This window comes from Pteropus medius, unplaced genomic scaffold (assembly GCF_902729225.1).
Source record: "Pteropus medius unplaced genomic scaffold, Ma_sr-lr_union100, whole genome shotgun sequence".
In the NCBI taxonomy this organism is placed as follows: domain Eukaryota; kingdom Metazoa; phylum Chordata; class Mammalia; order Chiroptera; family Pteropodidae; genus Pteropus; species Pteropus medius.
The window spans coordinates 1,319,919-1,345,030 of NW_024356248.1; the positions used below are offsets into that span (position 1 = coordinate 1,319,919).

Genomic DNA, 25,112 nt, shown 5'->3' on the forward strand with positions numbered 1-25,112 from the left:
CTGAAGCTGTAGAGACGACAGTCCTGGTACACTAGGCTGGCCCTAGTATTTGGTGGGGGGAGGGGGACGTCTAGGAGAACCCATGTCTTTTCTTAGCTCTGGCATTTTAATATTTCCTCTCCCCTTGGCTTCTGTTCAGCAGGTGGTCTTGCTAGAATCTTTACTACCCAGTTGGTACACTATGTGGGCCTAGCACAGCACATCAGTAGTGGGTGGGGAGGTTTGTGAAGCCAATTGCTCGCCAAAGCCTGACAAACGCAGCCTCTCATTTGATTCCGCAAATCTTCGTCGAGGGATGCATAGATCAGAAATTCATTTGTTTCACAAATATTTGTTGAGTTCCTGCTATGTGCCAGTCACGGTGCTGAGCCAGGCGCTGAAGAAAAAAGCCATTTATGCTCTCTCGGAGCTTATGTTTAGTTTAATTTTTCCTGAAAATCCATTTTACAGGCGAGGAAAGCAAAGCATAGATCCATACCTGGCAGAGAGCTGGGGTGAGATAACGCTGGCTGGATCCCCCTAGGGGTCTGAACCATCACTCCCGCTCTGAGGTCCGGGTCTCCAATTCCTTGGGAAACCTTCGTGTGACCCCTCTTTCCCATTCCTCTCGAGGTGCTGGGCTTCGGCAGCCCGCGCCCAGCTCCAGCGCTACCCCTCGAGGTGCTGGCAGTAGCGGCGGACGGATAAAAGCAGGCGGCGACGCGAACTAACCCCTACCTAAAGTTTGGCGAGCTCGTCTTGGGCGGGGCGTGAAGCGGCCGAGCCCCGCCCCCAGCTCTGCTGCTCGCCCAGTGCGCATGCGCAGCGGGCTGTGCGCTACCTCTCGGCGGCACCGCCCACCACCTGGGGACGTCGACGGCGCGCCGCGCGTTTGGTCAGATAAATGCGGTGGCGCCGGGCGTAGGAGCACTTCGACCTGGAGCGCCTGAGCGTTCGGACGTTTGGTGGCGTTGTGGCCCGCGCCTGAGCCCGCCCTGCTTTTCGCTGTGCCATGGCGGACGGGGGGAAGTCATACAACGGTCAGTGCTGGCCCCATGTCGGGGAGCGGGGCGATTGCGGCCCAGGTGGGCAGCGCCGGCCTAGGCCGCAGCAGGGGCAGGAGGCCGCGAGGGGTCGGCGTCCGCGGGGAACGGCAGCGGCGCGGGCCGGGGGCGAGGCAGCCCAGGGGCCCGGCCGGACTCGAGGGAGGGCGCCCGTGTTGTTGACTCCGGAATCCTGGCGTTGCGAGGAGCTGTGGCTCGGAGCGGGTGGCTCGGCGGTGGGGTGACGAGATTCCTTTGAACTTTGTGGGCGGTGGATCCCTGTCAGTTCAGTTTGGCGGCCAGACTCTTTTAATGTGAGTCAGTGCCCTGCTCATGGGCTACCTGTGTCCTATTTTCATCAAAGTCCAGGTTCACCTCCCCCTTCGTCCTGCAGCGTTGGCTTAATATTTTAGACCTACACACCAACTCGATGTTCTCGACCAGGCATTACCCTGGGTCCAGAGTAGTCATTTGGAGTACATGACAGCCAAGGTTTCAATCCTGAGTTGGCTACACCAAGCTTGAGTGAGTTAAGCTCTCAGGCCTCATTTTCCATCCCTGACCACCATAGTGAGGAAACAGTACCTACTAAGTTTTGTATTCTGTGTGTGTGTGTGTGTGTGTGTGTGTGTGTGTGTGTGTAAATGAGATCATTCATATCGAGTGCCTGGCACTGGAGAAAGTTCTCAGTGACTGTTAGCTGTGCCTTCTGTTTATATTTTTCTGGATTCATTTCTTGAAGTTCATTGTTTGTAGAGTACTGAGCATTAAACAGACCTTTTTGGGGAGTCATAAGTCTTTTTTTAAGAAGCCATTCCTACACACCAGGAGTCAGAGGGTCATATTTTTGGGGAGCTTTTGAGAACCCTTGCTTAAGCACCCTAGTTACCACTGGAGCTTGCATCTACGATTTGTTTTCTGAGTTCAAAGGCATTTCTGGCCAAGGAAGTAAAGTACTCACTCCCAAAACTTGAGAACAAGAGTTTTAAAGAAGCCCTTAAGTTCGTTTTTTTTTTTTTTTTTTTTGTAACTATTATAAACAGATAGGCAGAAGAATCATCTTTTGCTGAAAGCTGATGTAATCATTGTGATGGATTGGTTTAAGAAGGTGGGAGAGAGGTCATCATCCAAATATTGAGTAGGGTTAAGTAGATTTGGAAGGCTGAGTGAAAGCAGATTTTGGATGACTTTTCAGGGGGTCTGAGTTGTGTCCAGTTCTACTTTTAGATCACTCACACTTCCACGTTACATTTCTCTTCTCTGTAGTTCCAGTTTCTGCTTCATTTTTCAAAAGCCCTGGAGTTTCCCAGTGATATTTCCCTGTTGCTGCCATCCCACAGAGAGAGTTCTTTCTCTGGACAGGCGGAGGAGTTTGCGTGGTGGTGGCCTCTATAGTTAGTGTGTATCTCACCCTGATAATGCAGGGTGCTGGGTACTGTGATTGCCACAGCAGGGCAGCTGGACCAGTGATGCGTTTTTTAATTTGTGTTCTGTTTCCAACTCCAGAGCATGATGATCGTGTTAGTTTCCCTCAAAGAAGAAAGAAAGGCCGGGGTCCTTTCCGGTGGAAGTGTGGTGAGGGAAACCGTAGGTCTGGAAGAGGAGGTGCTGGCATTCGATCTTCCCGCCTTGAAGAAGATGACAGAGATGTGGCAATGAGCGATGCCCAGGATGTTCCCCGAGTACGATAGTAAGTAGCTATTTGATCTGGTTTGAATTATTGACTCATTCATTAATATAGCCCTTTTACTGTCCACGTCATTTGTCTTCCTACCTACCAGAGCGAGAATTGCCAGAACCAGCTTAATGGTTGAACAGTCTCAGTTGTAGTCCTAATAACAGTGCAGCAGGGTCTTTGAGAAGACAGCTCTTGTGTTTATGGACATTGTATTCTCTACTTCCACACAGCAACCCCTATACTGCACGACCCAACCGTCGGGGTGATAATTGGCACGATCGAGACCGCATTCATGTTACTGTGCGGCGAGACAGAGCTCCTCCACAGAGAGGAGGGGCCGGCACCAGCCAGGACGGGACCTCGAAGAACTGGTTTAAGATTACAGTGAGTGTCTTGGGAAGAGATGGTGCAGGGGAGATGGGGGCTGGGCTCAGAGTTAAGGTGCTTCCTCATCACTCCACCAAGTTAGTCTTCTCAGCTGTTTACTCCACAGTCAGGTATCCATCCTTTCTCCTAAGAATCAGTGTCTGTCTACGGCCATGCCACCCTGAACAAGCCCGATCCCGTCTGATTTCAGAAGCTGAGCAGGGTCGGGCCTGGTTAGTACTTGGATGGGAGACCACCTAGGAAGACTAGATGCTGTAGGTGTAAAAAAAATAAAGGAATCAATGCCTTAGAACACCCAAAGGAAGGTTCAGAAAAGGAGTAGAAAGGATAGGCAGGATGGGAGGAAGGAAAGGCCATCTAAAGGAAAATGTGGTAACTGGATGTCTCCATTTGGCTCAAGCTGAGTTGGGGAGGTTGATTTCTCAGGGGTAGGCAAGGTATAAATAATATCTTGGGACTTTGAGTCAGACAATTTGATTCTTTTGGTGAATATAAGTATAAAGAGAAAGGAGGTTAAGGAATCCATGTCTGGCTCCAGTGGAAAGCCTTTACCTGGTGCTTTCTTTAGAAAATCTTAAAGTTTGGCAAACTATGTGAAGCAATAGATTGAATTTCCTGTCTAGCCTTAGTTACATGTTGTGCTCTTTCTTTCATGTAGATTCCTTATGGCAGAAAATATGACAAGTCGTGGCTCCTGAATATGATTCAGAGCAAGTGCAGTGTTCCTTTTACCCCCATTGAGGTAAGATAAGGCCTGAGTGGCTGGCTGAGCACCAAGGAAGGAGGCGGGGCCAGGTGGGCCAGGGGCTCTGGGCTCCAAGTCTAATGCTCTCATTTTCTCTTCTTGTAGTTTCACTATGAAAACACAAGGGCCCAGTTTTTTGTTGAGGATGCCAGTACTGCCTCTGCATTAAAGGCTGTCAACTATAAGATTTTGGATCAAGAAAACCGAAGGGTGTGTATAAAGGGCCTGGCTTCTAGCATGGCTGGAGGCAGGGATCGCTGCTCAGGGCACTGGGTCTTGTTCCTGGTACTTAGGTTTCCCTAGAGTTCACCGTGCCCTTGTGTCTTCTCTGCAGATATCCATCATCATCAACTCCTCTCCTCCACCCCTTACTGTACAGAATGAACTGAAGCCAGAGCAAGTAGAGCAGCTAAAGGTGAAGTAGACTCAAGTCACGCGTTTCCACCCCAGTCCTAGTGGTTCTCACATTCCCCACTGCCTGCTCACAACTGCAGTGACCTGACCACTGAAAACTCTTACTTTCTCTGTAGCTGATCATGAGTAAACGATATGATGGCTCCCAACAAGCACTTGACCTCAAGGGCCTCCGTTCAGACCCAGGTAAGGTTGATGACAGTGATTCTCAGATAGGCAGAGACAGAGGAGGATCTTTCAGGCAGGGAAAGTTTGAGAATGGTTTGGTGCCGATCCTGGCCTAGGCAAGCGCTCTCACTCCCCTTTCCTTCCTGAAGATCTGGTGGCCCAGAACATTGATGTTGTCCTGAATCGTAGAAGCTGTATGGCAGCTACTCTGCGAATCATTGAGGAGAACATCCCTGAGGTGAGGCTTTTGCCCCGTTAATAGATGGGAGGAAGCAGAGTGGGATAGATTGGATGGGGTCGGGAGGCAGATCTGTCTCCGATCCCCTTCCTGGTGGTGCTGCCTCTAAAGTCTTCTCTCCCCACAGCTATTGTCCTTGAACTTGAGCAGTAACAAGCTATACAGGCTGGACGACATGTCCAGCATTGTGCAGAAAGCACCCAACCTAAAGATCCTAAACCTCTCCGGAAACGAGGTGAGAGTTGAGACTTGGTTGTGTTTTGGTTGTGGTGGGCAGAGGGTGGAGGGGACTTGCCTGCTGGTGGCAAGAGGCAAAGGAAGGAACTTAAGAGATGAAAGTGGCGTGGTGTGGGGATCTCGCTGGCTCTCGTTACCACGGTCTCTTTCTTGCCTTCCTCCCATCCTTTGCAGTTGAAGTCTGAGTGGGAATTGGACAAGGTGAAAGGGCTGAAGCTGGAAGAGCTGTGGCTCGAAGGAAACCCCCTATGCGATACTTTTCGGGACCAGTCCACCTACATCAGGTCAGTTGTAGTCTCTGTCTCCCCTCCTGGGGACCTTCACCCCCTGGGAGGCTGAGCTAATGCACCCTGACCAGTGCCCGTCTGCAGGAGATGTGCAGCCCTGAGCTGGAACCACCTGTCCTTTGGGAGGATCACGTGTTCCTCCCTGTCATCTGCCCATGTCGCCCAGCTTTGTCCCACATCTCCTTTCCCTTCTTTTTACCTGACTGTGTGTTTGCTGGTTCTACAGCTTTTCTTCTTTCTTCTGAACACAGCCTTTTCTAGAATCTCCCCACCCTGTTGTTCCAGGAAGGACATCTCCCCTTTTCTACCATCATCGGGGTGTCTCGTATGTGCCCCCGTACATGGAGTTGTCTTGTGCCAAGAGCCTGGTATCCCTGGGCTGAGAAAGCCCTCCAATGGGACTTCCTGTTGCTGGGCCGTCCCTCCTTTGTCCTGTCTCGGCCCCTCTTGTCCTTTTGTCAAGAGGGACCCTCTTCTCACAATCCACTTGCCTACAGATGTTGCCTGGGCTTTCCTGCCCACGCTGAGGTTGAGGCCTCCTCGTGGCTGGTGCCATGCAGTCTGTCTCTCTTGTCCAGTGCTGAGCTGGGCCCTCCCTGGAGAAGAAACCTGGGTTCCCCAAGAAATGTGACCAGAGCCGGGGCCCCGCCAGCGGGCGAGGGAATCCCAAGGCAGGTGCTGGGCGTGGAGGCCACGGGGGCATAGGCTACCAAGGAGACACAACTGACCCTCACGGGGGCGCTGCCCCTCCCTCACTTGCACACCTCACATCACCCTGCTTGGCCCCGGAGGATGGCTGGTTAGCCAGAGACGGGTAAGATTCCTCAGGGAAGGAACAACCTAAGACAGGCACAGTCGCAGAGGGGCCATCAGGAGAGAACTTGGGGGCCAACAGAGGTGGGGCATAGACCCTCACCCCCCCAACTTTGCAGGGGCCTGAACCCTCACCCCTTCTGAGGGAGGTCTCCCGCCCCCATGGCTGCTTTGCTTCCCACGCCCAGCTCAGACCGGGACCCAGGTAGCAGACAGAGACCTGGCCGACCGCAGCTGCCCTCTCGCTGCAGCAACGACTTGTTTGCCATTTCTGCCTTGGACCGCAGGGAAGGGCGGCTGAAGGAAAGGGCTGTGTCAGGTGCCTGCCCCGCTCCGCTCCCCGTTTTTCAGAACGCTTCCTTGCCTTGTAGTTCTTTCGCTCTTTCTTTCCTCCTCCTCTCCACTCCCCTCTCTCTCTCCCATCTCTCCCTTGTCCCTGCCCCGTCCTACCTTTTCTCTTTCTTTGTTCCTTTTTTCTTTCTTTGCTTCCTTCTTTGCCTCCCCTCCTCCTGATCCCCGTCTTGCTCATCTCCTTGCCCCAACATCCCGTGCCATCCCTGTGGTGTGTTTTGGTCTTGGCCACGGCCAGACCTGGCAGAACTGATGGATACCTGTTGAGGCAGCGGAGCCCCTGGGCTCCCACCCCATTCCCTCCTCCCGGGGCTGCACAGGTGAGTAGGTAGAAGGTAAGGGGGGCAGTGAGGGGGAGGAGGCCCCGGGCTTAAAGCCTGGGTGTGCTGCTCCTGCAGCCGTCGGGATCAGGCAGAGAGAAGAGTCAGCCTTCAAGGCAGTCATTTCCGGGTGCCCCAGGTAAGGTGGGGAGTGGGGCCGTTTTTCTTGGAGCTCAGAGGTTTGGGAGGAGTGAGAGGATGAGCAAGATGGGATGGGCTGTCCCTCGGGTGTTGGTATATTTGCTCCTAGAGCAGTCCAGGAGGCATGGTGGCTCTGAAGCATCACTCACTTCTGTCCCGTTCTTGACAGCGCTATTCGCGAACGATTTCCCAAATTACTACGCCTGGTAAGTCCGAAACTTTTTTCATTCTCTTCTAACAGTCGTAGCATCTCTCACCACCAAGGTCTTGCCTAACGTACCTTTGTAGGACCATTAACTTGGGGACATGGAGCCCTTTGCGAATCCAACAAAAGCTATAATCCTTCCCAGAAAAATACCTGCTATCAGGATTCCAGGACCCTTTCTTGTCTCTTTTCCACTTGACCTCTGACCTCTTTCTGTTAGTTTTTCCATCTTATTCCTCACCCCGTCTTTTTTCTCGGGTTTACACCGCCACCTTTCACTTCCTTTCGGCAGGATGGCCACGAGTTACCCCCGCCAATTGCCTTCGATGTTGAAGCACCCACGATGTTACCACCGTGCAAGGTGAGAGAGTGGGCAGAGCTAGAACTTGTGTTGGGAGGAGAGATCAGTGCCTGGTCCTAACAGCTGTTTGATTCCAGGGAAGCTATTTTGGGACAGAGACCCTGAAGAATCTGGTCCTGCACTTCTTGCAGCAGTAAGTATCCCAGGGCCCTGGAGGTCGGGCAGGGGTGGGCTGGCCCCAGCACGCTCACTCTTGAGGACTATCAGGTCCCCTTCTGGATGCAGACTGTGGAGCACAGACCTTCCCTTTTGTTTTTCCCCGCAGGTACTATGCAATTTATGACTCTGGAAACCGGCAGCGGCTCCTGGATGCCTACCATGATGGGGCCTGCTGCTCCCTGAGCATCCCTTTCACCCCGCAGAACCCTGCCCGGTGAGTATCACATCCCAGGACCTGCCCAGGACCAGAGTTTCTCGGCATGCCCAGGCCAGCATCTGCTAGTGTCCACGCTCCACAGTGCTCTGACCACTGCCTCCCTTTGCTTTTATTCCCCAGAAGCAATTTGGGCGAGTACTTCAAGGATAGCAGGAATGTGAAGAAGCTTAAAGACCCTAGTAAGTGTGTGACGTGAACAAAACAGGATGGGAGAAGGGAATGGGAAGGAAACTGTCAGAGGCCCAGGAGCGTGTGGCAGCCCCTAACCTCGGCTGCTCCCCTGCCCCCAGCCATGCGGTTCCGGCTGCTGAAGCACACACGGCTGAACGTCGTCGCCTTCCTCAACGAGTTGCCCAAAACTCAGCACGACGTCAATTCCTTTGTGGTAGACATAAGCGCCCAAACAGTAAGCACAGACTTCCTCTCTGACAGTCGGAACAGGGAAGGGGCGGTTGAGAGGCCAGGCTCCGGCTGGGCCTGGGGCCTGCGTGGCAACTGCTGCTGCTTCTCTTTCAGAACACGCTGCTGTGTTTTTCTGTGAATGGAGTCTTCAAGGAAGGTGAGAACCTTAGCAGTCCTGTCTGAGGATGGTTCTTCCCCCAGCTAGGGCCTTTCTCAGCTGCCCTGCTGCCTTCTCTCCCCTCTTCTTCCCTGACTTCCTGTTCCTATTCTTCCCCAAGTCACCTTCATTTGGCCTCCCCTCTCCGCCTGCCTTTCCTGTTTGGGCTGTGGGAAAGCCCATGATTAGGACACAGACTTCGGAGACAGACAGGTCTGAGCATCCATCCCAACCTTGGTCCGATGTGTCATTACTCCCGAGCCTCAGATTCTTTACTTGTAAAGGAGGGTTAGTAATAGCCATCTCTGGAGAGTAAATGGAGTGACTTAAAAAGCGCTGACACAAGGCCTGGCACATGAATACTCTATCCGTGGGATAACAGTGTTGTTATTGTTTTTTCTGACCTCTGACACGCCTCCCCACCTCTGCTCCTCTGCACACACATAGTCATCCCTGTCTGGCCCACTTAGGGTTCTTTGTATCAAATAAGACCACAATTTGAGAAGCGGTTTGTAAACATAAAGCGTGAGCGACTCAGGGGTCATTGCCGTTGTTTTTGCAGTGGATGGAAAGTCTCGGGATTCTTTGCGAGCCTTCACGCGGACCTTCGTCGCTGTTCCGGCCAGCAATTCAGGGTGAGAGTTTGGCTTACTGCGTGGGGTCCCGGTCCCAGTCCCAGTCCGTGGCCATGTGGGAATTGAAGGCAGGGGCGGAGTCAGTCCTCAAGGTATTTTCAGAATTTCAGGAAGGTAACAGGGAACCAGAGGAAGGAGGAAGCTCCCGTAGCAAAGAGCTTGGCTCTGGAGTGGGGCTGGCTGGGTTTCTCAGCCTGGCTCCAGCACTTCTGGCTAAGGGCCGGTTCCCTCATCTGGAAAGTGGTGTAACTGTTCACTTCCTGAGTCTGTTGTAAAGATAAGAACTGTCCATGTTTTGGGGCAGAATGTATAATTCTAGTGTGTTTGATATGGGAAAGGCCATATCAATAAAATGATACAAGGTAATAGCTAAGAGTAGGAGGGGCTCTCGTAGGTATTGAAAGAATCTGAGTGTCAGGTGTCAGAATAGGAATGATTTGGGGAGGATGAGGTTATCTGTATAGCTAAGGTGCTTTTTGTCCCCAAGGCTGTGCATCGTAAACGACGAGCTGTTTGTGCGGAATGCCAGCCCTGACGAGATCCAAAGAGCTTTCGCCATGCCTGCGCCCACGCCTTCCTCCAGCCCCGTGCCCACCCTCTCCCCAGAGCAGCAGGAAATGCTGCAGGCGTTCTCTACCCAGTCTGGCATGAACCTTGAGTGGTCCCAGAAGTGAGTCCTGGGCATGTGTAGGAATAGGGGTAAACTGAGGTAGTGAATAATAAGTGCTCCTGAAATTTTAAAAGCCAAAACTTTTTGTTGCTTAAAAATTACGGTCTATAAAAAAATGTGCCCTATCCGTAAATTAGCACAAAGTTTAAAGCCAAAATGAAGTTCCTTTTTATATACTGTTCTGCAACTTATTTTTTTTTATTTATCCCGTGAACATCTCCTGTCACTATAAAAATTACTTTAGTCTTCTTGATAGCTATTAAATACTTTGTATTCAGTAGACCATTGATAGACATTTGGATTTTTGCTACTTTTTCATTTGTATAAATTGTGCAAGAACGTATATAATTGTCGGCAAACTTAGGCAAATGTTTCTGTAGAATGGATTCCGAACTGGCATTTAGTGATCTGGGTGGCTGCATTTTGGTTCTAATGGAGGTGCCTGTTCTCCCCCCACTCCAGGTGCCTTCAGGACAACAACTGGGACTACACCAGATCTGCCCAGGCCTTTACTCATCTCAAGGTAAAGTTTGGGAATATGATGGCAAAAAGACAGGGCTCTCTGGGCCTTCAAGAGGTAATCTGGGGGTGGGGAGGGCTTCGGGGGGGGATGAGCTGCCTGGCTCTACTGACCTTTCTTTTTTCTCTAAGGCCAAGGGCGAAATCCCAGAAGTGGCGTTCATGAAGTGATCCCAAGTCCTGCCCCAGAAGAAGCCCCCTGTAAATAGTCCTTGGATATCGATGTCTCCTTGTCATGGTTGTTGTCTCCTCCACTCCGGCCCGAGGCCACTCTGTGACTGTGACCGAGGAGAGAGGGCTGCTGGATCCCTCTCTTCAATGCCTTCTGGAAGACTCTGGAAGACTTTCAGAAAATTGAGCCTCACTGGTGCCAGGAAGCCAAAGGTTACTTTGTAGAACTGACACTAAACTACCTGAAGGACTGAGGTGCTTTGTGTACTTAACCCCAGACTCCTCCCTACTTTTTAAGATAAAGAGTGATATTGTATTTTGTGTCCTGTGCACTGGATTGTTTTTACCGCACTCCTACGGTGGGGGAGGCGGGGTGGAGGCTGCCCGCCTCCCGCCGGCCCGCAGAGACTGCGGAGGAGACTCGGAGAGGCGGGGCCGGCCGGCAGGAAGTCCCGCCCCGGAAGCGACCTCACGGAGGGCCATGGCTGCGTCTGGGTGGCGCTGGCCCGGGAGGCTGCTTGTCGCTCTGCGGGACCTACCGGCGCACCGAGCCCTGCACGACGCGACCCCGCCACGAGACGTGTTGCTGTTCGAGCATGAACGGGGTCGCTTCTTCACGGTCCTCGGTCTGTTCTGCGCCGGCCAGGGCGTCTTCTGGGCCTCCCTGGCCGTGGCAGCCTTGACCCGACCCCCAGCCCCCGCGCGGGCCTCGGACGCGGATCTCCCGGGCCGCGGCCGCTTGGACGTGCGCTCCGTGCTCTGGCGTTACGGCCTGGCGGTCGGCTGTGGCGCCATAGGTAAGGCATGGGCTGGCCTCCCACCACGGGTACGTGGGGTGGCTGGGCACGACCCTCCCTGCTTAGGCAAGGAGAGTAAAGGGTTCCTGGCTCTCGGTGTTGGGGTGGGGGGGTAGGGGAGAAGGCCATCCCACACGGGAGTGCGAAGCACTGGAGATGGAAGCCCCCTAGCGCCGGGTCCTCGGACAGGGCTAGGGTGAGAGGTTGACCTCTCACTGCGACCTTGACCAAGTTCTTTCAGCTCTGGACCTGTTTTCTCTCGATTTAAAACGGGGATGGACATCTGTTCAGGTTGTTGGGAGGAATGAGTAACGAGATTCTGGGGTATAAGAGGAGCTCAATAAATGTTACTATCATCACAATCATTTGTTTTCATTCAGGGGGCACTAGAAGGGTTGCTGCTTAGCTGTCCAGTGAAAACCCCTCACCCCGATCTGCTTTTCCTGCAGGTATCTTGGTCCTTGGTGCTGGTCTTCTCTTCTCCCTCCGCTCTGTGCGTTCAGTGATGCTACGGGCTGGAGGGAAGCAGGTGACCCTCACCACTCATGCCCCCTTTGGCTTTGGTGCCCATTTCACTGTTCCTTTGAACCAGGTGTCCTGCATGGCCCACCGGGGTGAAGTCCCTGCCATGTTGCCTCTGAAGGTCAAAGGCAGGCGCTTCTACTTCCTCTTGGACAAAACTGGCTATTTCCCCAACACGAAACTCTTTGACAACACTGTGGGTGCCTACCGTAACTTGTGAAAAACCACCCTGGGACACTCACTCCTCCTGGAGGGGAATAAAAACTGAACTTTAGGGATGGGGTGACAACCAGAGTCACACGAGAGGGCCCAAGACTCATGAACAGCCAATAAAAGCATCATCCCAAGGGCAGCTACCTGAATGTACCTGTAAGTGATCCACGTCTGTTTAGCCTTTGCTCTTTCCGCCCATCCACCTACCTACAAGTGCTTTAACACAGCTCAGTGCCAAGATGAAAGAAGAAAGTAATATATTTTGGTATAAAAACAGCTATAGGAAGAGAAGTGGAGGAGGCCTGTCATCATGTTTCCTTCCTGGAGGGAAAACTGAGGCTCCCGGCAAAAAGGGGGCCGAGCAGGGAAGAGGAGTGCGGGCACTTGGGCACGGAGTCTTTGGCTGCAGAAGGCACTCTGGGTACTCTTCAGGAATGGGAAAGGTGTGGCCCCACGAGAGCATCTGTCTCAGAGCTCCACTCAGGGTCCCCCCTCTCCAGAGGCCGGTATGGGGTGGCTTCAGACTTCCACTGCATGACCTGGAGCACCAGGACCACACACCACAGTACCAGATTCACCCAAGAAGAGTTCTGTGGGAGACAGGGACAGGTGTCAGGAGTGAGGCCACCTCAATCCAATTCCACCCACACACCACTTATCTGTTTGCTGTCAGGCTGACAAGCCCTTCAGCTCCCCTCAACCACTCCCTGGTGGGAACCTTTAGAACTACAGATGTTTCTAGGAATCTGTATCCCAGGACCTCACTTCAGCATTGTGTAGGTTGGAATAGAACTGCAGAGCGGTTCCACGAGGTGTCCACGGAATTTTCTGAGCTTCAGAGCAGCTGCGAATTCAAAAGACAGTTGTGAGACCGGGGATATACCACAAACACTCCTGTGCCTAGGTGCCCTTCGAGATAACTGATGAGGGTAAAAAGGGGGGGCGGGGTCACAGGATCTCTGCTAAGGGAAGGCAGGCAGCCCCAGCCAGGCTTCCCCCCTTTCCCATTACCTAGTTGTAGTGTTCAGGGAGACAATAGAGTTGCAGAGAGAACTGGTGCCAAATCGAAGGACACAGGCAGACACTAAGACCAGGAAGATGGCTATAGTGGAGATGGCCAGTGCGATGCGGAGCCCCATCCGGCCTCTATGAGGAGAGAACAAGCCTGTAGTTGAGGTGGGACTCCTCCCACCTCAGCCCCTGGCCCTCAGAGCAGTGCAGTCACCTGTGGGAGTCCTCGATGCAGCTGCTGTAGACCCAGAAGAGCAGAAGCAGGAGGCAGTAGAGGGCCAGAAGGCCAGAGACCCCAGCCACAAAGTAGCAGAGGGAAGGGGCTGAGGGTCGGGATAAGGCCAGGGAGGAACGATTCAGGGCGGCCACACCATACAGGGGACAGCTGCCACTGAAGGAGCCCTGTGGAGAGAAGCTGCTGAGTCCTAGATTTCAGGTTCGTGCCTCCGGATGCAGGCTCATGGCAGGTGTTAGGGATAACCTAGCCCAGGGCCACACTAGAGTAGTTTGTGCACTCAGTTCCTGTTCCTGGGCCAGGAGAGGGCCTGCTGGGGAAATCGAACCTGCAGTGGCCAGAAGGATCAGGAAATAGACGGTGGTTATAAAACACACTGAGCTTTGGAGAGGCCTCACAAGTTCTGGTCTCCCCTCTGCGGAAATCCTAGAGTAAAACCAGAATTTATGTAACCTAATGCTATCTCCGATGCTTTCTAATCCGTAAAGTCGTGCCTACTTTATAGGGATCAAATGAGGCCATGTTCACTAGCAAGATTGCCTGGCGGGGTAAACACTCAGTGTAAACTACTGGCTTCTGGTTTACATAGTCGCTATTTTGTCATTTGAAACACTGTTGCAATCAGGTGGTAGCTTAATCACCTCCACTACACTAAGCTTTATTTCTTGACGTAGCTCAGCACGATAGTGTCTGGTTTCAGGATGAAGGCAGGGCCTGGACCGACCTCCGTTTCAGAACCGAGGTAAGGTTATGCAGCAGGAGCCACCAGGCCGGGCTTTGTCTGGTGCTGTAAGACACTCCAGAAGACTTGTCCCTTTGGCGAGGTAATGACTGAAGTATGACCTGGGCGGACGGAGCCATGGAACGCGATTAGCGCCGATGCACCTCCGCCGCAGACCGGCGCCCGCCGGGCCCGGGGAGGCCCGGCCCGCAGAGCAGTGGTCCCTCGGTGTCAGGGTCGGCCCGCCCCCCGCTCGCCCCGCCCCCACTGCCGGCCCCGTCCCGCCGCCGCACCTGGGTCCGCGTCAGCGCCGCGGCCGCCACGGCCCCGCACAGGAAGGCGGCGGCGAACAGCACGAGCTCGACGCGCTGCAGCCAGGGCAGCGCCATGGCGCCCTCGCCACCGGGAAGCGCGGCCGCGGGAGCCAACCGCCCGAACCCCGCCTCATCCGGCGCGACACACGAGCGCGGAGACTTCACTTCCGGGCGCGGGATTTATTTACAGAGGCCGGGGACACGCCCCCCTCAGAGCGGCAGGTACAGCGAGTAGTCCGACAGCGCCCAGCGGCGGGCCGGCCGGCCGGTGCGGCCGATCATGGGCAGCTTCTGCACGTAGCGGGAGGCCGGGCTGGGCCCGTACGGCGCGGGGAAGGCGGTCTGGAAGAGGCGCCCGCGGCACCGCCTCCCGGCCTGCCGCCCGGCGATGATAAAACGGAAGTGAGGGGCGCCGCGCGGGGCAAAACGGCTCTTCTGGAAGACGTCGCGGGTGCCGGCGCCGGGGCCCTGCTGCCGGGGCGCCCCCCGCGCCCGGTGCACGCGCGGCAGCGGCCTGTTCTCAGAGGCGGCGGGCGCACAGGCCGACGAGGGGCCGCTGCCCCGGGGGCTCTCGTCGCCCTGGGGGCTGACCATGGCGTTGGCCGTCAGCTGCGGCATCTTCCGTACCGAGTCCGGGGCGGCTGCCGGCTCCTTCTTGTCCCCGGGCGGCCGGGGGGCCGTGGGCGCGGGCTGACCCGTGCCGAAGCGGGTGGCCAAGCTGTCACCGAAGAAGGCGTAGAGCTCCCGGTAGATGTCCGCCAGGGTCACGGAAGGGGTAGGTTCCTCCAGCCCTGCGCTTCCAGGCGGCAGTGGGAGGCCAGACCCAAAGCCTGGCTCTGCGCTGCCCCCGGAAGGAGACTCCTGAAGGAGAAGGCTGTCCCAGGGCAGGTCATCCGAGCGTCGGCACCACCTGCCGCCTGGGCCACCTTTGTTGGGCTCTGCTGCCTGGGCCTTCATCTTGAGCAGTCGCTCTACGGCCACCTGTAAGAGCAGAGGGATTAGGATACGCAAGAACTGGGAGGAACCTGGGCCCATCAAGTATTCCAAAGTAAGCCTGCTGAGCTCATGCAAGGAACGGAGCCTGGGAGGGGCTGGCACTCACCAGAATGGCTCCATAGACTTTATGCCCATCTGCTTTAACCTGGGCATTAGATACTGAATAGTCATCTAGCACAGCCTGCAGATTTGTCCAGTAAGTGGACAGGTGTGGGTACAGGACTCGTTCTACTGCCTGGAAGGGAGAGAAGGAATGCAGTGAGTGCCTCTTTATTGCTCATTGCCTGTCAAATATCTTTTCCCATGAAAGACCTACTTTTAGCTCAGATACCGGACATGACTCAGTCCTCCTAAATTTCCTGCTTGGCATTCTCAGCCAACATTTATTTGGAACCTACTGTATACCAAAGCCTTCGCTAAGCACTGGGAATAAGGACTGGGTACAAAGGCAAACAATATAAAGTGACCCCACCATCACTGACATATGTGCCACCTCACTGACAAAAGGGCTAAGAGGATATAAGTGACACCCAGTGCTAACAACAGAGGTATTTAGCCTGCCAACTGCTACCCTACAGTCAATAGGCAAGTATGGTCCTCGCTTGGATGGAAACTAGGATTCAGTTCAAAGCACAAAAGCACAACTGATCAGAGAGCTGGACTCTGATTAATTTGGGGAAAGTAATTAAGACTTCACAGAGGAGGTGACATTTCTGATGGACTTCAGTGGATAAGAATTCTTCAGTTAGTCATCCACAGTCTGAGGATTTGAAAACACTGACAAGACTGACAAGTTCCTAGGAAAATATAACGCTGCTTGCTGACTCAGGAAATATGAAAGCTTAAATAATTCTTTAACTATGGTAGTTAAAAATCTAACCACAAATAAAACACCATGCCGAAAGTTACAAAGCCTACAGGCATTCAAGGAAAAGAGCATCTTAATCTTATTAAAACAAAGACAAAAAAGAAATATTCAATCCCACCTCATTCTATGAGGCCAGTATAACCCTGATTCTAAAACCATACAAGGACAGTATATGAGAGGAAACAATCAATTTCCCTTGAGAATATAGACAAATTCTTTTAAAAATTAGTAAACCCGACAGTATAAAATTTAGTAAATACAACAGTAATGCAATATAAAATGCATTATATTCCAATAAAGTTTTAGATATTTTTAAAGACTATACCATGACCAAATTTATCCTAGAAATGTAGATTTACTATTAGAAAATCTCTATATCCAATTAATCATATTAACAGATAAAAGCAGAAAAACCCTAGGATCAATTCAAAAGATACAGAAAAAGCATTTGATAAAAGTTCAACACAGATTAATGATAAAACTAAGAATATAATTTTCTTAATCTGAGAAAGGTTATCTATAAACATACAACATAAACATCATCCTAAATGGGAAAGGTTATTAGCATTTCTTTTAAAATTGGAAGTCAGACAACGTTTGCCACTATCACTTTATGTAAAATGATATTAGTGGTCCTAGCAATGAAATAATAAAAAGAAATCAAAGGGATTAGGTTTAGAAAAGACGAAATAAAGCTGTCATTTTTTGCACATGATATAATCTACATTAAAAACCCAAAATAATCCACAAATAAAAGTTCAGTAAAGTAGCTGAATATACGCGTCAATTGTTTCTATATACCAATAAGCAATTAATACATAGAAAGAAGTTACAACAGCATCAAAGAACAGCAAGAAACTAAGGCTTAAATTTAATAACATATACGTAAGTTCTCTTCAGGGAAAATTATGAAAGGATTCTAAAAGTCAGTGAGAGACCTAAAAAAAAAAAGGGAGATATGACATATTCGTGGACGAGAAGACTTAATATTATTAATGATGTTAATTCGCTTTAAAATTGACCTAATTGATTCAATGTAATTCCAATAAAAAATCTCAACAGCGGCAAAAGAATTTATTCCAGGTAGGCAAGAGTGGTTCAGCAGAAAAATCCATTCATGTAACCTATCAAATTGTCAGAACTAAGGCGCATAATCATTTGGTAATCTCAACAAACGCTAAAAAGGTACCTGACAAAGCTCAGTATCTATTCCTTTTTAAAATATACTCAGTACAAGAGGAATTGAGGGATAATTCCTCAATGTGATAAAAGAGAATGGGCAGGAATTCATGAAATAGGAATATATTTATAGGACTTTTGTTAGTATGTTAACAATGTTAAAAAGTGCAGGACTTTTGAAAGGATGAGACATTTATGTACAGAAGTCAAGCTATCCCTGAGCCTGGCCTAAAACAAGAATTCAGTACACGGCAGCAGCAGGCATAGACCATTTTTATGATAAAAGACACACAATATTTTTCTAATCACAAATGGGAGCTCTTATGGCTCCGTGAGCAAGGCCAGGATCCTCACCTTCCAGCCAAGGGCATGCAGCCCCACCACAGCCCCGTAGTGAGAGCAGAGAGGCCGCACAGGGTCTGCCAAGACCTTCTGCAGGGAGAGCAGGATCTGCTGGTAGAGGCCACTTACAAGGTCCCCATGAGTCCTGTGGGAGCAACATTTAGTCAGAGAAGGGATGAGGCACAGTGCTGCCCAACAGGATTCAAGTCACAGCACTCAGAGAATATAGCACTTGTGTGGCACACTGGATTAAGTGAATGAGGTGGCTAGCAGTGACTGGCTTGGTACCTGAAGGCTGAAGAACCAAAGCCCTGGCATACTTGTCAACCATTTGTAGAATCCCAGTGTGCCACAACACATCAACTTGAAAGCTCTAAGGGAAGAGGCTCCCGACCTCTCAATATGGCCTCAAAGCCAGAAGTTTCATCCCATCTCCCTACCCCAGCCCACTCAGCTCTGCAGCTGTCCCACCCTTTATACAGCTTTAGCCCCAATGGCTACCAGAAGATGTGGCTGAGCAGGAGGGCAGCACCATCCCTCAGGGTCCAGTGGTCATTCAGGGGGTTGATGGAAGCAGCCAGTGGCTCCAGGACGCAGTAGAGGACACTGCCCACCAGGGAGCGGACATAGGGCCCCAGGCAGAGGTGTGGGTTCCGGACCAGGCTCCGAGCCACTTGCAAGAGCCGGTGCAGCTGCTCCAGGTCATGGCTTACAGATTTCACCTGTTGGTAGAAAAGGGTGCTTAGTGGGGCATGAGGGTGCACAGGAACCTGCCGTTCGGATGGCACCTGCCATGAGCCCTGCATGCTGCTGGGTGATCTCTTCCCCACAAAACAGTCTCCCCTGCCCCAGCATGGTCACTTACCCCACTGACCACATAAACAAAGTAAGGCAGGAGCGCTGCGATCTTGGAGTTGGTCTGCAGGTCCTGGAGAGCGATCTGAAAAGGAAGGGGCCACACTGCCCTGGATCCGTCAGCCCCAAGGAGATATCGACATTTTTTTTTAGGACAGTTTAGCACTTATGTACTAAAGTTTTAAATGTTCATACACTTTGATTCAGCAATTCTGCTTCTATAAATTTAACCCCTATAAAAGAAACCCACACACATACCTATATAGCATTGTCTGTAATAAAAAAAAAAAAATGTATTAAGACAACCTAAATGCCCAACATATTTTTAACCAAGAAAAGCATTTGTTCTAAAACCCCATGTTTAGAAAACACCACTTGGTTTATACTAGAGTGATCATTGTTATACACGGGGGAAAAAGGTGCGGATGGTTCCATAGGAGACTTTCACTTCCTACTTTGTTTTTGTATTCCAATACTTCTATAATAAACATGCTGGCATTACTTTTAAAAGCAGAAAAAAGACATTAAAGTAAATGAGTAAAACCTCCACCACCCGGAATGTTCCCTCCAAACTTAGGATGAAGATCCTAAGCTTAGGTGCTGTGAAAGCAGACAGGCCAGTGAGAAAAGAGCTCAGCTCCCAGACCCCACCCCGATCCTGCACCGACCCGGGGAATCACAGCCAAGCTTCTCAGGCAGGAATGTACGGTAGCAACAGTTCTAATTTTCAAGGGAAATTGCACCTGCAGCAGCCAGACACACGAAGACATGGAGGATGCAAAACCCTCAACCAGAGGGAGGCTACGGACAGCCAAAGTGATGACACGGGTACTGTCCAGTAGGCCCTGCGGAGCTGCAGAGACTCAAGCGCAGGGCGGGCATGAGACCCAGGGACTAAAGACTGCAGAGCAGGTCTCAGAGCAGGCCTGACCGGCGCCCTGACATCGGTCCATCTACTTCCTCTTCTCCTCCCCGTCTCAAGTCCAGGCAAATGAAAGCTACGATGTGGATACTCCACTTAGCCCCAGGACAACAAACACTCCAAGAGTGGGCTCTGGAATCGAGGTGTGGGGAGACGGACCACCTGAGCCCCACAAAGGGCTCTGCTGAGCTGCCCATTTCCCTAAGGCACACGGTTCCTCCCAGAGTAGGAAGGGGCGTCAGTACCAGAAGAGGACCAAGCTTCAGAGCAGCCCCACTCCCCGCCACTAAAATCAGCTTCCACACACATCAGTCTGTCGGTGTGGAGGGGACAGGAAGTAGGCATCTAAAAGAATTTCATGGGAATTCAAAAACTGGACTTTGTGTCCCAGATTCGAGTTCACTCGCTCACCTTCATCAGCTGTGGGTCATCCCCCAGTACAGCACGAGTCACCTGCTGGTAGTACTTGAGAAGGTCATCGGTCAGTGAAGACACAGCACTGGGCACTGAGACGATGGGCAGGACGTGGTCAAGGTGGAGAGCCCAGCCTTCCCTCGGCCTCCCCTGTCTACTCCCCGATGACCACCTTCCTCACGCTCCTTCAAGAAGCCCATTCAGACTGGGCACCCAGAGCACAGAGCCATCAGCCGCTCTGAGCAGCCCACCAAGCCCTGACCTTACAGGCTCTCCACACCCCTGTGCCCTGCACACCGCCTCCCACCCTCTGCGGGCAGATTCTTGCTCAGCCCGCAAGCCCCGAGCTCTGCTCAGCAGATGATGGAAGTGAGACACCTGCACCCAGGAACCCCAGCATGCTGCCCAGACTCCGTGGGCACCCCCAGCATCCAGCCCATGGCATCAGGACTGTTACAGGTCTGGGCTCCCGCCTCCAGCTCTGAGCCCTCTGGGCAGGAAGCAGTGCCCACTTAGAACAGGGCATTGGGAAATACTTGTCAGATGAAGACTCGGGTGTAGAGGCAACACCCTCAGCTCCTAAGGCAGGAAGGTTGACCCAGAGAGCCCACTGCCCACACTACCCTTTACCTGATCCCTGAGGTGCCAGGTTCCCTTTGCCATCTAGGTAGGAGACATGAACTAGAACCAGAGCAGAGAGATAGGTCAGCCTGGGCTTCTCCCCCTTCTGGGACCACCCGCCCCATTGAGTCCTGCCCCATTCACCACTCCTCTGACAACCCAGCTCTTGTCCCCACCCCAGGCAGGACCCTGACAGTCACCTCTCACAGCGGTCTCGGCACAGCCTTTGGGGATATTGGTGGCCAGGGCCAGCTCCACCAGGTTCACCTCTCGGTCCTCAGGGAAGCAGAGCTCACCCTCCCTGGCGGGGCGCAGAGGCAGCGCCTCCTGGGATCCGTAACCACAGACGGCCTGAGCAGAGAGAAGGTTGGAGAGCAGCTGAATCTGGGGAGGAAAAAGGTGCTCTCCCGACCAGGGCGGGGAGCCTACATTTGCAGGAAGTCCAGAAGTCCTGAGAGAAGGCGGGGATGCCTGAGGCTTCAGGCCCATCGCTGGGAACTCGGCTGGAGCATCCAGAGCTCACCAGGTCAAGGAGGAGGACGAGGTTCTTCTCCTAGGTCCATCGGGGCTCTGAGCCCCGCCCCCAGGCTGCTGGGCCACCTCACACTGACCCGACTTGGAAAACACTGCTCTCTGCTAAACATGGCCTTCCCCGACTCCCGGCCCCACGACACCCATGCAGGACATCCTAACACCCATGCTCCCCTAGAACGCCTTCTCTTTCCTTGGTCTAACCCGCGCCTCCCTTTCAGGCCCAGCTCAAGTCCCATTTGCCCCTAACTGCCCAGTGCCCGGGACTTCCTTTCCCCGTTTTCTAAACACATAGGCCTTAGGGGCCCAAGCCGGGCACCTGCCCTGAGGTAGCTGCGACTCCTCTCGTGTGTGCACATGGTCTTCAAGTCTCGCTGCGTTGCCAGCCCTGAGCTGGGCATGGGAGTGAGTTCATGCCAGCTGAGCCCTCTGCAACCTGCGCCGCACTCACCTCCACGCTGCTCCATCTGAGGGCCCTGTTAAAATCCTCCACGGTCAACTTGCGCCGTTTCGTGTGTTTCATGAATTGAGAGCTATTCTGGGAGGGGAGAAACAGAGTCAGGGGACAGCGAGCAGAGGCTGCGGGGCCCCCAGTGCCAAGCAGGAACCTAGGGAGGAGGCAAGGACACTAGACCAGCTATCAGAAAGCCTGGATTCCAGCTCTGCTCTTATGCAGACAACCCCCAAAGTCACGGTCCCTCTCTGGGCCTCTGTTTCTCACACGCAGAATATAAACATGAACCTGCTTGGCCTGCCCACGGGGCTGTTGTGAGGAACACGAGAAGATGCCCAGCAAGAGTTTTGTTTGCTGGGAGCCCAGTTGGCTAGAAAGGGCGCTCTGGGAAGGGCAGGAAGCCACCACTGTATTCCCTCAAAGCACACAGTAGGCTCCCTGTATGTTTGGGGAATAGACCCCTGTGGGAGGGGGTTGCCAAGGAGAGCCGGGGGTACTGGCGGGGAGAGTACCTGGGTGGCCTCTCTGAGACGGTAGCACACATCCTCTGCGAGCAGGGCCGCCACCTCATCACTCAGCTCCAGGCCCGTGCTCTCTGCCATGAGCCGGACTGACTCCCGAGGGATCTCCACGAACCGCCGCTCTTCTCGTTCCGACATGGTCCCCGTGGAGCTGAGAATGGGGAAGAAAGGTTTAAAAGCCACCCATCCCCCTCTGAGCCCAGAAGCCCGACACAGGCCCTCTAAACCAGTCTTGCAGCTCCTGTTCCAGAATCCCCAAACAAGGAGCCACAAAGGCTCTGAGTGTCCAGGTGAGGAAACTGAGACTCAGAGCAAGCAGCAGACTTGGGCTGGGCCACAGGGAGACAGCAGGGACTCCTGAGAAAGTGCCTGGCCCTGGGGTCCACAGAGCTGGGTCCCAGCCCTGCCCTACCATTTCCTGTGTAAATTTGGTTGTGACTGTTATCAGTCTGTACCCTGGTGTCCTAAACTGTAATTCAAAACAGTAATTCATGCCCTCTCGTACTCACAGGCTTCTCTGAGGATAAAATGAGATGGTGTAGGAGAAAGTCAGGGACCGGCACACTACACAAAGGAAAGACGTTACCAGCATTCATTAAAAACAGAAACTAAAACTTCGTGTCTTCTTCCTTCTGATTCTTGCTACAACCACCATGTATTAGATCTTGATGAAAAACATTACTTTTATCCTGACAGTCCCTGCTCAAAATCTTCAATATTTCTCCAATGCTCATAAAAGGGAAGCCCAAACTCACCGGCTTAACGTTCTGTGTTTGGTCCCAAATCCTCACAGCTGTTCATCAAGCTGATCCCACCTCCCAGTAAGACCAGCCTGTGTCTTCCAGCCTGCCTTCGCCTCTCCACCACCAATGCTCAGGCTGGTCTGTCACCCTCCCTACTCCAAACCCCTACCCCCTCCTCTTTGCCAAGGCAAATCTGGTCTCTCCTTTGAGGTCTTCCTACCCCATGTGCATTTGAGACTGCCAAGCTTTTAGTAGTTAAGTTTCTGCCCCTGTGTCTGGTCTTCCCAAGTTTGGCTGCAAGGTTTAAAAGCAGGAACCTGCTCTTCCGTTTACAGGATATGACAGAATAAGAACCCAATAAAATACTGTAGCTGTGACAGACTCTAACACACCACATTTAGAAGGTAGGTCCCCATGGGCCAAAGTGAGGCATCAGCCCCATGGGCTGCAAGGCCGAGTTCCCCAGTGACCCACACAGTCACTGCCCCCTATTCCCCTCTGGCGGGACTCACTGGGTCACCAATGACCTCTAGGTCCCAAAATCCAATGGGCATCCTGTCTGGCCTCCCTGCGGCATTTCTCCCAATGGTTTCCCATTGCCTTTGGAATAAAGAACAAACCTGTAGCACGGCTCCAGGACCCTAAATATGCACCGACTTCTGCTACACCTTGTCCCACCCTCTTGTGCTCTGCATGCCTGTCCGTGGCCTCTTGTCATTTTTTCTAAAACACCTTATTTCAGGATGACCATATATTCCGTTTCCTCTACTTGAAACGCTCTCCTGCACCTTCTCCACCCTCAATCCCTTTGTCTAGTAAATGCCCAGTTGCTCTTTCAGATCTCAGTTCAAATGTTACTTGCTCAGGGAAGTCTTCTCAGAACTCCCATACTATCCCAGTACTTTGCCTTCAAAGCAGTTATCACAGTTTGTAATTATATATTTGTGTAACTTTTGATAACACCTACCTCCCCACTAGATTGTAAGGTCCGTGCCGGCAAGGATCATGCCTGTTTGCTCACCTTTGCATTCCCTGCGTCTGGCAGTGTCAACACATAATACGCCCTCAATAAACACTTGCTGGAAAAAAAAAACAAATAAAGAATAGCTATTTTTCTAAGCACATGCCATGCCTGAGGTACTGAGCTAAGTGCTGTATATATATGCTTATACTTCCTTTTATTCTCATTAACAATGGGGTAGGTATTATGTAAACTTATGTCTATTTCACAGCCAAGGAAATCAAAGCTCAGAGAGGCTAAATGTGAAATGACTTGTCCATGGTCACCCAGCGAGCACTAAGTAGGAAGTAGAGGCTCAAACTCTTGTTCTTCATCAAGAGCGGAGAGCTATGTGGGGAACAAGGCCTGGATTCCCAGACGGAAGACTTGGCGTTGGAGACCCGCCAACAGATAATGGTAAGCTTCTCTTTCTCCATCTGTAAAATGGGTGAAGGCGCGAAGGGTTTCCCTATTACGTGCCCACATTAAGACCTACAAAGTCGGGCCTCTGACCAAGGTCTCTCGTTCCTCAACCTCCCCTCTACATCATCAGACCCTAGCCACACTGGTAAGGAGGCGTGGGAACTGACCTCTACCGGCCTCCGCGACGCGCATCCTCCCACGCAGCTTCACTCATCACAGATCAAGAGGTGGTGGGGTGCGGTACAGAAGGTCAAGGGTTACCGAACTCGGGTCACGTGGTCAGCGAAGGGGGCGGGTCCCCAGCGGAGCGGGCTCTAAGGCTAGTCGGAATGCGCAGCCCACAGAGGCACGGGGATCCTTGAACCCGCGAGGGCCTGCTCACCTGAGGGCTCCGGCGCAGCGGAGGCTGCCACCGAGGCGGCGGCGGCGGCGGCGGCGGCGGCGGCGGCGGCGGCGGCGGCGGCGGCGGCGGCGGCGGCGGCGGCGGCGGCGGCGGCGGCGGCGGCGGCGGCGGCGGCGCGTCTCACCCTAATTCCCTCTCTGGGCGCCCAGACCCCACCCTTCACGAACACAGCCAATCAGCCAGCGCCTTGAGAAGCTCCCGCCCTCCCGGAGGATTCCAGCTACGCGATTGGTCACCGTTGAAGGCTCAGAGGACAGGCGCCAGGGTCACGTGACGCTGAGTCGCGCTTCTTAAAGCCACAACTCACGGGAGGTTTGGGAGTAGAAGTGTCTGGTGTACGTTTTAATAACTGTGTTCTGTAGGAAAGTGTTCCCATTCCCTTGGTCTTGTCTGCTCCTGAGTTTCCGAGCACTTGCATTTATGCGACTGCAACAAAGCTTTAGATTTTGGTGTCTGGCTTAGTTTTCCTGCCCGCATAGTGGTGCTTAGCTTACCTCTCCGACATCACCGGCCACTTCCCCTTCCCAAACAGATGGAGCTCTTGTTAGGTATTCTCTGTGGGCAGAAGCGTCTTCTGACTGAGAGACGTGCAATCTCCAGACTTCAGGGCTCTGCTCATTCGTGCACCCTACCTCGTATCTTCCCCACTCCTATCCAATAAGCCAAATATAAGCCCTCACCTGCCTTGCAGACTTCCTTGACAGTTTTATATACACACATTTTCCCAAAC

The 25,112-nt window shown here is 52.7% G+C and overlaps 4 protein-coding genes and 1 pseudogene across 13 annotated transcripts; 3 read left to right on the forward strand and 2 right to left on the reverse strand.

Moving 5' to 3' along the window:
• The first annotated feature begins 839 nt into the window (after positions 1 to 839).
• Positions 840 to 10,618, forward strand: NXF1 (nuclear RNA export factor 1). Of its 2 annotated transcripts, none has more exons than XM_039860390.1 (21): positions 840 to 1,019; positions 2,529 to 2,712; positions 2,931 to 3,084; positions 3,746 to 3,829; positions 3,938 to 4,042; positions 4,167 to 4,247; positions 4,363 to 4,432; positions 4,564 to 4,652; positions 4,780 to 4,887; positions 5,064 to 5,173; positions 6,971 to 7,007; positions 7,299 to 7,367; positions 7,445 to 7,500; positions 7,633 to 7,740; positions 7,864 to 7,922; positions 8,034 to 8,149; positions 8,260 to 8,302; positions 8,865 to 8,937; positions 9,425 to 9,607; positions 10,070 to 10,130; positions 10,259 to 10,618. In XM_039860390.1, exons 1-21 carry the CDS (start codon positions 992 to 994, stop codon positions 10,295 to 10,297), a joined length of 1,857 nt encoding a protein of 618 aa, XP_039716324.1. In that variant the 5' UTR covers positions 840 to 991; the 3' UTR covers positions 10,298 to 10,618. The 2 variants fall into 2 exon arrangements, with proteins under 2 accessions (XP_039716324.1, XP_039716325.1); XM_039860391.1 differs by lacking the exon at positions 840 to 1,019 and adding an exon at positions 1,428 to 1,547.
• Positions 3,230 to 3,348, forward strand: LOC120600928 (uncharacterized; annotated as a pseudogene).
• Positions 10,619 to 10,627: 9 nt separating the features above from the next.
• On the forward strand, positions 10,628 to 11,972 carry TMEM223 (transmembrane protein 223). Its single transcript, XM_039860399.1, has 2 exons — positions 10,628 to 11,094; positions 11,544 to 11,972. Exons 1-2 carry the CDS (start codon positions 10,779 to 10,781, stop codon positions 11,834 to 11,836), a joined length of 609 nt encoding a protein of 202 aa, XP_039716333.1. The 5' UTR covers positions 10,628 to 10,778; the 3' UTR covers positions 11,837 to 11,972.
• Positions 11,973 to 12,069: 97 nt separating this feature from the next.
• TMEM179B (transmembrane protein 179B) lies at positions 12,070 to 14,247 on the reverse strand. 2 transcript variants are annotated; one of them, XM_039860396.1, is made up of 5 exons: positions 14,090 to 14,246; positions 13,055 to 13,242; positions 12,841 to 12,975; positions 12,595 to 12,673; positions 12,070 to 12,419 (listed from the first exon to the last, which is right to left on the reverse strand). In XM_039860396.1, exons 1-5 carry the CDS (start codon positions 14,183 to 14,185, stop codon positions 12,258 to 12,260), a joined length of 660 nt encoding a protein of 219 aa, XP_039716330.1. In that variant the 5' UTR covers positions 14,186 to 14,246; the 3' UTR covers positions 12,070 to 12,257. The 2 variants fall into 2 exon arrangements, with proteins under 2 accessions (XP_039716330.1, XP_039716331.1); XM_039860397.1 differs by having other exon boundaries at positions 12,230 to 12,419; positions 12,548 to 12,673; positions 14,090 to 14,247.
• A 28-nt stretch (positions 14,248 to 14,275) lies between these two features.
• TAF6L (TATA-box binding protein associated factor 6 like) lies at positions 14,276 to 24,462 on the reverse strand. 8 transcript variants are annotated; one of them, XM_039860384.1, is made up of 13 exons: positions 24,147 to 24,450; positions 23,578 to 23,635; positions 22,323 to 22,377; positions 21,805 to 21,964; positions 21,290 to 21,376; positions 20,508 to 20,658; positions 20,317 to 20,367; positions 19,684 to 19,778; positions 18,361 to 18,435; positions 17,997 to 18,217; positions 17,508 to 17,640; positions 15,213 to 15,341; positions 14,276 to 15,091 (listed from the first exon to the last, which is right to left on the reverse strand). In XM_039860384.1, the coding sequence occupies exons 4-13, from the start codon at positions 21,949 to 21,951 to the stop codon at positions 14,321 to 14,323; spliced, it is 1,860 nt and encodes a 619-aa protein (XP_039716318.1). In that variant the 5' UTR covers positions 21,952 to 21,964; positions 22,323 to 22,377; positions 23,578 to 23,635; positions 24,147 to 24,450; the 3' UTR covers positions 14,276 to 14,320. The 8 variants fall into 8 exon arrangements, with proteins under 8 accessions (XP_039716318.1, XP_039716319.1, XP_039716323.1 ...); XM_039860385.1 differs by having other exon boundaries at positions 23,524 to 23,635; XM_039860389.1 differs by having other exon boundaries at positions 24,362 to 24,447.
• Between the last annotated feature and the right edge of the window lie 650 nt (positions 24,463 to 25,112).